This window comes from Aphelocoma coerulescens, chromosome 10, assembly GCF_041296385.1.
Source record: "Aphelocoma coerulescens isolate FSJ_1873_10779 chromosome 10, UR_Acoe_1.0, whole genome shotgun sequence".
In the NCBI taxonomy this organism is placed as follows: domain Eukaryota; kingdom Metazoa; phylum Chordata; class Aves; order Passeriformes; family Corvidae; genus Aphelocoma; species Aphelocoma coerulescens.
In genome coordinates, this window is record NC_091024.1 from 2,686,944 (window position 1) to 2,698,535 (window position 11,592).

The following is an 11,592-nucleotide window of genomic DNA, read 5'->3' on the forward strand; positions in this document are numbered from 1 at the left end:
TTTAAAAACAGATCATCTGATCTTCATCCATGAAGACCACAACTGCTTATTACCTGTTGGATTGATTTTCCTGTACAAATGGATAGCAAGTGATCAGGTAGCTAGGGATTGGAGTTGGTTCCATGCCATTAATTCCTCCACTGTCGTTAGGAAGCGCCATTGGAATCATTAGTGTTTCTGGACCCTTCTTCTGAGGAATAAATGGTTCTACTTCAGCTGACAGCTTGACATTCTTAAGAGAAAAGAAAGAATGTCTTCATTAATTACAATCATAAATTGCTTGGGAAAATTTAGATTCATAAAGTTGTATGCAAAGTACCACGAACAGCAGGCAAATGGATGACAAGGCTACAGGATTTCTGCAGTAACCCAAGAGAGGTGGAAAACAGTTGGCAAGTGCTTATTGCATCCTTCCAATCAATGCAGGGTGTAATACAGATCACCAACATTTAGCATTTGTGTTAACCTTTACAAGTGCAATACAAACACTAATTAATTTAAAAGGGACTGAAGTTCAGATCTTACAGAGGATATATGAGTCTGAGCACAGAACAAAACCAAATTAGCACTGTATGTGGAGCACAGTTGCGTAGGCTTTCAGAAGTGAAACCAGCATATGGAAGATGTAGTAATGCCTGGCCTGCTCTACAAAATTGACCGTGTTTCTAGGCAATTATAAAAAAGACTTTTCAGCACTAAACCATAGTTTTACTGCTAAGAGATGACGCACCACAGAAGAACCCTCCCCACACATTCTATCTGCACTATTTTAACATACTTTCAATTGTTAAGATTATGATTAAATGTTGTCATGAAGAAGGTATTACAGACTGCTTAGAAATAAGTTTTAAACTGTGCGTTGGAACAAAAGTATCTCCCCCAGTCCTGAAGGGATCCTTAGTTTAAGATGGTTGGTTTTGCTCACATTTTTGGTTTTGTACAACATAGCTGCATCTTACACATAAATAATGAAAAATGCTCTATTCAATAAGACAATTGTACATCCAAAGACCCCTCAAATTCTATATTCCATTATAATGTACATTCAGATGAAAATAATATTTTTTTTAAATGAAGATTTTAGCTTAATTATACGTGTCTCACATTACTACCTCATGGAATACCAAATCCTAAGAAGATTCTTTCTAAAGCAGACAACGACTCCAGACCTTTTTCCTTCCATATGCCTAAGAAATAATCTCAAAGGTAACACATAACCTGTGTGACTGCATGCTCTTACTGTGGAAGAAGGAAATCCTAAAGGTTTACTGAGGACAGTCTTCTATCCTTGCTACTACCCCCAGAACATCCACATGAGCCGAAACAGTTAAATGGGAGCTCTGGAAGTATGGCAAGTAGTCCCACACCTACTGCACGCTTCTCAGTCCATGCCTTTGCTCTGTGTCACATCCACAATCCATCCAGAGACTGCCTTCCCATCCAATATCTGAATCTCCAAGTCCCCAAAACTAATTCTACTTAAATAAAATTCCATACTGGTTTAGCAGCATGGGAGTGGAAGAGGTGGGAAGGGCAAGTCCAAACATCTTTTTGAAAATACAGTTGTCCCAGTGAGGAAAAATATTTTTTAATGACTGTTCTGAAAATGCTTATGGCTATAATGTGGATATATATATACACAGATGGAATATAGTATATGGAAGGATGTCCCATCCCTGGAAGCGTTCAAGGCCCACCTGGATGGGGCTTTGAGCAACCTGGTGTAATGGAAAGTGTGCCTGCCCATGGCAAGGGTTTGGAACCAAATGATTTTTAAGGTCCCTTCCAATGCAGGGCAGTCTGATGCTATAAGCACAGACACAGAAGCATCACTACTGCTGTACAACAAGGTCTGCATTACAGCTGAACAATCACCTTAACATCAGTTAAACGCATTTCTTTATCATTAGTAGAGGGTCAACATTCCTTTCTTCTACAGTAACTCTTCTCCAGTTCCTGAAGTTCCATTCAGAGGAATAGCTGTGGAGCAGCTGCAGCACCGAACTTGTGCAACACAAATCAAACAACCGGCTCTACCCAGAGCTTCCTCTCTGGCCTTGGGCACATCCCTCATATGCCTCGTGACTTGTCTACCCCTCTGCAAAGCTCCAAAGCACCCTCCTCAACACAAGAGAAAGACTTTTCCTAAAATTTTTTTTTTAAAGTGTTTATGTACCATGATCACATAATAAGTAACAGAAATACCAACGCTGAAATCCCTCCCTGAAAGCTAAGAGGATTTTTTCCATGCTATTTCAAGACTGTCAGGCAAAAATATTTGCTTAAGAATAGATTCAGTTATGGGCTGGCCTACAAAACTATATCAGAGATTACTCTGGCTTGGAAGAAACACACAAGGATTATTAAGTCCAACTCTTTAGTGAACGGCCCATATGGGGATTGAACCCACAACCTCAGTCAGTAGCACCCTGCTCCAACCAACTGAGCAACCTAAGCATTAAAGGAGCACACCAGAGGTGCTTCATCCACAGAACACACAAGAGTAAAACTAGGATGAGTGCTTTAGAAATGTGGTATTCCTAAGGAAACACTGAAAACTGTCCAACAGCTGTTCCTAACCCGCTGCTCACTATCCTATCACAACACGTCAAGTGAACTTTAGCCAACATACTAATAATAAACTCCAGTAGTGGCTCAGAAAAGAGTCAAAACATTCTATTTGTCATTCACATTGGGACCAGATTTCCCGTTTTAAAGATCTTTCCTGTCTGGTTGTCTGCTCTTTCCTTCATTTGGGAGATTGATGTGAAAATACAAGAATCATTCTTTATTGACAAGTCTCTTGCAGAATGGTCTCACTACAGTGATTTTTGTGATATTGTACTACATCACTCAGTATTAGAATTATGAGTGAATAGTCTTTCACATCAGATATTAAGAACATCTAACTGATCAAAGCAGGAAGCAAGTGAGTGATTCCCACCTGCAAGGTGGGAACAGTAAAATATTTCCTGTCAATTCCCAAAGATAATCCCTACCTTATTTTTACATCCAAGGTGGATTGGATAAAATTTGATTTATTTCAATCCATCCAGCAAAAAAAAGGTATATTGGGGTGTTTGGTTTTTTAAAATTTATTTAAAAACCTCTATAAGATGCAAAACTCTTATCACGTAATTTTATGATTTTAGGAAAATAACTCACATTATTCTGCTTGATTTTGTTAGGTTCAAACAATTCAGAGATGCCCAAACTAGAAAGACAACTTTAATTCTTCCTTTCCTGTTGCCCAGTCTCTTATACAGGTTATGATTACTATTGCTATGACAGAGCAATTGTCTGATATATTTAATTATCATTTTCTGTACAGCTCATAACAAGCTCAGCTCACCTTTAATAGTAAAATAAAGGTACAGCATATCCTGTAATCATAAACACATATGGGTGTATTTTAAAGTTAGTTCCTTTTTTTGCTTGCAGAACTTAGGGAGTGTCTGTTATTTAAAGGAATCAAAACTGCATTTCACATACCTTTTACATGCATTATACCCTAAACATTTTTCTTGTGCAGTTTAGTCTGCACCTACAGGTTTGGTTGGTTTATGACGGTTGGGTTTTATTTAATCCTTTCAAGAAACTTGTTTCGGCAAAGATTTTAGGGTAAATCTCTGTTTTCAGATTTTGCATGTTGTTCTGTGATGCACACACACATATATATGCCAACTCATCAAAACAGAAACTGAGAACTTAACCTCAGCATAGGTTTCAAAATCATTCTGCAAGCACAACACATCCAGTCCTCAGCACAACTTACACATTTCATTAGAAAACAAGGCCCCATTTCCACTTTGGGATAGAAAACAGAAAGACAGCTCAAGTGTCTTACCAACTAAACTAAATTAACTTCAACATATTGCTTCCTTAGAGCATTTTACTAGTCTTTCAAAAATACTTCAAGAGTTCTGTGTTACATAGGATGTGTCGTCAGATAAGGGCAGTAAACTTAACCAAACTTAAAGCAAAAAGGGGAAACAAATGTACTAAGTCAGGTCAGACTGCTTACTAAACCAAAACATAAACAGAATTAACTCTCAAGGGTGGTTCTCCAGACATCTCAGCACATTTCACAGATGGCTAGTGGTTTCACTGGACAAGTGAGGGAAACAAAAGAGCAACACTAAGTAATTTGTCCAAAGTTATCTTAGGAGATCTTTTTAGGACTATAGATTTCTCAGCTAGGAGGAAATGTTGGTGAAGACAGACAGCAAAGTACCTCCTCTTTTTGATAAATGGCCTTGATCCTTCATAGTGTAAGGAGAGAAAGTGAAACCAAAAAAAAAGAAAAGAACCATCCATCAATTTAGTATCAAGGAAAGGTGCTGCTAATTTCTCATTGCACTGGACAAGCAGAAGGTATCTCCTACAGAAACTTCTTATTTCTTCTAACAGGAAAGGCTCTTCTGGTGAGCTACAAAAACAATAATGCCAAATAAGCAGTTTGTTGGCGGTGGGTTTGGTTTTTTAAATACTGATGTGTTTAAGACTCAGTGAAAAATGCAAGCAATAACAAACGAAGTGAACTCCAGAACACAAGACAAGCTCCTTTTTGTTTCAGAAGCAAACAAGAAAGTGCATAAAACAAAGTGCATGCAAATCTGTGTGAACACAATTCCTCAGAGATTTCACCCACACAGTACAAACAGAGTGCCAAGCACACACGAACAGCACAAACAGGACTGATCATGCCACTGGTTTGTAACCACAGACAAGAAAGATTTGTCAAACACGGAAGGATTTGGGGGAAGGCTGCTACACTTTCCCTAATCCTTACAACAGAGCACTTGTGATACAAGCTTATGCTTTATAACTGCCCTCACAGTATTGAGATTCATTCTAGTCCACATCCTCTAAAGTAAATTAGCACCTTGCCACTGCCATCAGTAAATGCAGGGTCAGACCTTAATACAAAATACTATGTGGTTTGATCAGGCAATCTAAAAGTAAACACTGAAAATACTGCAAGACTGAACTTATTTTTGAGTGCAACTTTTTCATGTTTGTTCAACCTTTCATATCACAAAGCCAAACAAAACTTTATTGAAATCAACCTTTGATAACAAAACTCAATTCTAAATATAAATTTAAGTCCTGCCGAAACATCAGATTTTCAATCAGCTGCCTATTAACAGAAGCATGCCCCTTCAAAAGAAACCAAGATTTAGACAGAAGTCTCTTTTGTGGATATCCCTAGTTTCAATTTACAAAATGTTTTGCAGTAGCTCATTACATATTTCAGTCCAACAATTACAAGTCTTTCAAGACAGCATATATACTGAAGAGCTCCTTTGTTTCTTATATAAAAGCTACTGTAGTCATCAACAGCTGCAAAGACAGAAGATGACACAAGCAGGAACAGACTGGTAAACTTCGTCCTATAGTTATAGCACTGTACATTTAATCTTAGAAAACTTTTTGTTCATTGTAGCTTAATGTCATTCAGCATTTTCCATTAAATAGGATCTCTGTCATCCTGCTCTCAGAGGAGAATGCTTAGATATCAATCTCACCATTTAAAGGGTGAGAAAATAGACACAGATGTCACATCTCAGAGGGCTATAATAAAATCAGCTGTTTTACTGTTTCAAAGTCTGGAAACAAGAAGTCTCATCCCAAACATAAAATAAAAATATAGCTCAAACTTTTGGGGTTTTTTTAAGAAAAACAATCCTGTTTCTGAATTCTGGATTTCATCATTTAAACACCATGTTAGTAGTAAGGCAAGTCACAGTTCATCTATTTTAAGATAAACTTTACAAATATGGAAGTCATTGTTTCTATAATTAGTTGCTTCTAAGTGGCAGATACCTCGGGAATGGTAAATATGCAGTCCAACTGGAAACACCAGCAGCAGGCCATTTAACGAAGCACAAAATTTAATCCTCCCTATTTACATTTCACATAGTAATTTCAACACAGCACTTAAAGCAAATACACTATGAAGTGAGCCTTTCCCTTCTCCCTCAGCTCATAAAAAGGGAATCATGCATAATTCTCTTCCCTTTCACAGGATTAAGTATCATGATCAGAACATAACAAAGCTAAATATCTAACATTTTTACCTATATATAGAAAACAAGCAAGTGGCACAATGTGACAAGCTGGCATGTTTAAACTCAAAGCCAGAGTATTCTAAGAAAAAAAGGGGAAGAAAATACAACTTAATACTTACCCTTACACAAAGCTTGTCCAAAGATAAAAAAAGCTACCAAAAGGAACCTCTTCACTTACCTACTTTACAGCATTTAACAGTACAAACTTCTAAACTCGTGCTATCCACATGAAGTAGTAATATTTTAATGCTTTGTAGACAGTGTACTAAAAGGATTAATCCAAAGAATTTGTGCAAATCAGTTTCCTGATCTCCACAAACTAGTCGAGGATAAATAATCTTGTGCTCAAACAGTTAAGATGTTCGTGGAATCACATCAACAACATTTAAATTCACCAGAGAAGACATTCTAAAATAACACAATACAAAACTCTCACAAAATCCAAACTGTTCTGCACTTGCAAGGTTCAAGAAAAAGCAATGTGCAAACAATACAGGAAATCAGACATTTTCCAGTTTGCCTCAGTTGAAAAACCTGCCACAGGTAAGAAACACCGAAGGAAATGGATAGGATAAAGAGCACAAAACATTGATCTAGATCTACTTCTATGGCAACCATATTATCAAGCCACCTGTTGAGTGGTCAAGAATAGCAGAGGCAAGCAGAACAGGCTGTCTTTAAGCAATACTAAAAGAAAACACAGGTCACTGATATTGCAACTTCACCTGATTTCTCAACTGTACTAAAGGAACCAAATGTCTTAATCACGGGGCAAGACAAAAGTATAAGACTGAGAAAAATCAAAGCACAGCAGTACCTTTGAAAGAGGAAGTTGTTTCTCTTTAGTTTTCTATCATATTCTGCTTAGACAGAAAGAGTGTCAGAGGTCATCTGCTGAGTTTTGTCTCTTCTAGGAAAATAACCTACATTTAACTGCTGAAACCCATACACTTTTTAATGGGAACAGTTTTGTTCTGGTGTAGACAGAAGTAAACCTACCCACTACAAAAATCACAACTACTCCTATCGTAAAATAATTGTTTATAAGCAGCTTCATTCTGTTTTCATCTATGTCAGCTGCCAAAATATCACAGAGCATATTAAACAAGTAAAACCATACCAGAATTTAGGTAACAGAGATCCTAAAGGCAATCCAAAAGCAACATCTTCTTATCAGTTAGGTGTCCAAATGATCCTGTGAAAGGAAATCTCATACTGATTCACTAAGCCAACACCACTGTTTACCCATCAAAAGCAATTGTGATCTTCCTTTACTCTTGAAATACCACGCTAACACAGTGCAGTAGTCCTAGATGCTCATGCTCTAATTCCACAGTAGTTACTCCTGTAAGCACATACAGTCACTGTACTGTGCCCAAGAGAGCATTCTGAAGGAAAGGAAGGAGAAAATGAATACTGCTAATACACATTTGCAGCTTTACTATTCATTTATCAGATGTCATGCAGTACAGGTACAGAAATGAGCCCAAATAAAGGAAAAATGAAATGGCTCCCCAAACTGATGCAACCCTACCAAACACGCTGGTAACAATGATTACATTCAATTCTTACAGCACAAAAGGTTCAAACCCAAAGCATCTAGGAGTCTCCTAATCAAGATGCTACTGCATAATGCAAAGACAAAAGCAATAAGATTGTTGAATCATTTTAGAAACTCATCAGGTATTAATTATTTGTCTGCCTATCCACTTACTAGTGGATAAGGAACCAACAGGACCAGATATGCTACAAACAGAATAAACAAGATGATTCCTGCTTCAGAGCTTAACTACACCTCCAAGCTGAAATACTGCACTTAGTTAAGACAATCACTCAGAGTCAATATTTTATACTGTAAACAACACAACAACTCTGTGTTTTCACGAACTATTCTGACAAATGAAAAAAGAATGGTTTGATAAGGACACGTGTGTGAACCTCCAGTACTGAAGAGCTCAAGCAACAAGGAATAAATATTTCACATGTGTACAGCAGTACTAATTACAGTTAAAACAAAGGGGAAAAAAAAAAAAAAAACAACCCACACCAAAATCCAAGATTTTAAAGCAAAAAGTTCTACAGATTGGACTAACATAAACTTCACAGAATCAGATCCGTTTTTCTACGTGAAGGCAAATAAAAAGCATGAATAAAAAAAGAATTTAAAATCATTATCACACCAGAAAGCCCAGGGAGAAAGCCACAGTGGGAGCCATACTGTAATAAGACAAACTGTTCACCAACTTCCTTAGATATACGTACAGAATGAAAAGCAGTGTCTCTTTAGACACTGCTTTTATTAGTCATTATCTACTTTGCTACAGGAACCTGTGTTAATTTAGTCCTTAACCCTGCTATTAGAACCCCTGGAGACACCAAAGCTGAAAACTAGGAAACAAAGAGCTGTAAATCACCAATTTTCAGCAAAATTCTGCTGAAACAGAAGCTTAGAAGTAATACCAGGCAGCTAGAGATGACATCATTCATTTCAGACACATCATTTAGAACGACGTCCCGATGATGAAATATTTTATTGCACATACGTAACAAACCATACAAATTCTTAAGTCCCTGCTGATGTTTCTTCATACCTATAATTTAAAAGGTCTTAAGAAAAATGCAAACTGATTACCTCGCACAGCCAAGTTTAATATGGAAGAAAAAAATACAGCGACCTGTAGAATTAGCGAGCTACACCCACGCAGCTACGAGGAGACCATCAGCTATGTCCTATCACTGAAAACTTCAGCCCGACCCTGACGTTTACAGGATTTCAACAAAAGTGACACCTCAATTGTGTTACTAAGTTCTCAAAGAAACCTGCTTTCTTCTCAAGAAACCCAGTCTCTACTAATGACCAGGCAGGTTTAAACTAAATGTCACTAACTGCAATGCTTTTCTAAGCTTGAAACAAAGCCTAAAGGAATAGGCGGGAGAAGAACAGAACCGAGTTTTGAACTCCCTTGGAATTCCCAGGGGAGCCGCTCCCGGGTTCCCGGCTCCCCCGGACAGCCGGGCCGGGCGCGGCCTGACGCTTCCCGCCCGGGGAGGGAACGGCGCCGGCGAACACACGCCGAGCTCCCGCTTCAGCCGGGAGAACGCCCTGTCTGCACCTCCCGAGGGCAGCTCTCCGCCGGGGCGGGGCGGCAGCCCCTCACGGCCGGTCCCGGTGCCCCTCACGGCCGGTCCCGGCGCCCCCCGCCCCACAGGCCGCGAGCCGCGCCCCGCCCTGCCGTGCCCTGCCCGCCGCTCGGCCGCTGCCGACGGCCCTGCCGGAGCTGACACGGCCGGGCCCGCTCCGCTCCGCACCCTCACCGCCGCCCCTCCCGCCGCGGCTGCTCGCGGTCCCGTCGCACCTTGTCCGCTTTGTCCATGGCTCCAGCTGCGCCGGGCGGCGGCTCTAATGAGGGCGGCGGAAGGCCCGGGCCGCCTCCCCCATGGCGCTGCTCCCCCGCCGCGCTCCGCACACGCCCGGAGCGGCGCCGGCCCCGCTCGCGGTTATCACGGGAACCGGGACCGGCTACGCCACGGCCGGGGCGGGACGGGCGGCGGGGAGGGACCAGCTGGGACGGAAGCCGGGCGGGCTCAGGCCGGGAACGCCTTCGCTCCCCCCCTCGGTGGGCGTTCCCCTCCCGCGTTCCGGCCGCCCGAAAACCGGCGGGGCCGTGACCCCGGCGCTGCGGGACCCCGGCGCTGCGGGACCCCGGCGCTGCGGGACCCCGCGGGATCAGCGCGGGGAGCGCTGTTCCCCCCGCCCGGGGCCGTTCCGCCCGCGGCGAGCGAGGGCGGCAGTGCGCTGCGGGCCCGTCTGCGCGGGGGCGGCGCCGAGGGAGGCTCAGGCCGACGGTGTCCTTGAAATTATCTGGAACACCGAAGGAAAAAAAAAAACCAAAACCTGCGATTTATTTAGAGGCAGAAATCTAAAAATGTCGCACCAGTGTCTGGAGTGCAAGGCCGGGCTGTGGAGCGCGGCCCCTGCGTGCAGGACCGCGGTGCCAGCAAAGCGGGGAGATGGTGAGACGTGGGGTTTGGCAGAGCTTGTGTGACGTTCCTTTATTTTGCTGCCCCGGTTTTAACATGTGGTTCATTATGAGTAACGCCAGCGAAATCCATTGGACCGTCTTCACCCCGAGCCTGGAGAATGGGAAACGCGTGTAGGAGCCAGTACTGCATAACAACACATGATCCTGTACGTGTGTTCTGCAGGGGATGTCCCCGCATTTCATTACGCTAATAGGTCTGCTGCCTTGGCTTTAATGGAAATGAGGCATAATTTATTTACAACTTGGTTGATTCACGGCAAGGGGAAAAGAAAGCAGAACTAGACTAAGTGCCTTTGTGAAAGAAATACGCAAAGGATATCCCAGAATAGACACTTGAGCACTTCCAGGTGAAATACATTATAAATGTATTATGTATTAATACAAGAATCAGGTTTCTGCTTGGCAGAGGTTGTTTTGAAGAATAAATGGCTTGCTTTTTAAAGAAACAAGTAAGAAAGCCTGTATCTGAATTTGACAGCAGTAAAAGCTATCAAGAATGTCTCGACAGAGCAATCTTGCTATACTTCCTCGATTGAACCTTTATTTTATAATTATTTAATCTTTCCAGATTTGTGCTCATGATACCATGTAACAATTTTTCCTACATCATAAACATTTTATTTCTTGGATAAACCCACATAATTCCTTTTTTCTTAAGAGTTGCTCTTTAAAACTTTGTATGTAACATATGGGATTATGAAGATGGCTATTGCATTGCACAGCAAGATCTCATCTTGCAAACAGATGACATGAACAGAGAATTGTGCAGACTGTCACTGCCTTCTGTGCTATTCCATCCACATCAGCAGGATCACCATCTAACTTTTGCCTAGAGGTCTGCAACATTACTTATGTTCTGTGATTTAAGTTTTCATGAGGTCGCAGTACACAAAATCATAGGTCCCATTGAGCATATGGGAAAGGGAGTGGGCCAGGTTGTAATCCCAATTAAATTTAACTTTGAGTTTCTACTAACTTCAGTGAGGACAGTGTTTTACTACCAATGAAGAGAACAAGAGAGCTGCTGCAGTGCCCTAAATGATAGAGAAACCTCATCTGAACTGGCGAAGCTGCAGCAGTTGTATGCTTTATATGCACTTCTGTATCCCAGCAGTTTTCTTGACAAGATTAAATGGTCAGCAGAATTCACACAAAGGTTTATAGCACTGGGAAGCCGTTTCAAGGTGGTAAGACAAACTAATTTGAGGTTATGAGGTTGTGTTCCCAGCAGCTTTTGCACAATGTGATCTTATTTCAACATAAGAAGTCACGAAAGTAAAACTGGGGATTAAGCTGGTTATACACAGAGTTTTCAGCTGACGCAATGGAACAGCATTTCATCAGTAATTGATGAACTCAAAGATGAGATGGAAATCTACAGATAAATAATTATGAAACATAAGCCACCTAAACTTCATCTCACTTAAACGACAAATCTCTACTGAGCAAAATGTATTTCATTCCCAGTAGTTGAATGT

The 11,592-nt window shown here is 41.1% G+C and overlaps 1 protein-coding gene across 3 annotated transcripts in view; it reads right to left on the minus strand.

The window, feature by feature from the left end:
- SECISBP2L (SECIS binding protein 2 like) overlaps positions 1–9,583 on the minus strand; it is a 28,233-nt gene extending 18,650 nt beyond the window's left edge. For 2 of the 3 annotated variants that reach the window (XM_069026351.1, XM_069026350.1), the window contains exons 1-2: positions 9,428–9,581; positions 54–232 (exon numbers count right to left, since the gene is read on the minus strand). In XM_069026351.1, the coding sequence (XP_068882452.1) occupies positions 54–232; positions 9,428–9,445 (197 nt within the window). In that variant the 5' untranslated portion in view covers positions 9,446–9,581. Of the gene's footprint in view, positions 1–53; positions 233–9,427 lie in introns of all 3 variants that reach the window. The other variant, XM_069026349.1, reaches the window with a different exon arrangement.
- Between the last annotated feature and the right edge of the window lie 2,009 nt (positions 9,584–11,592).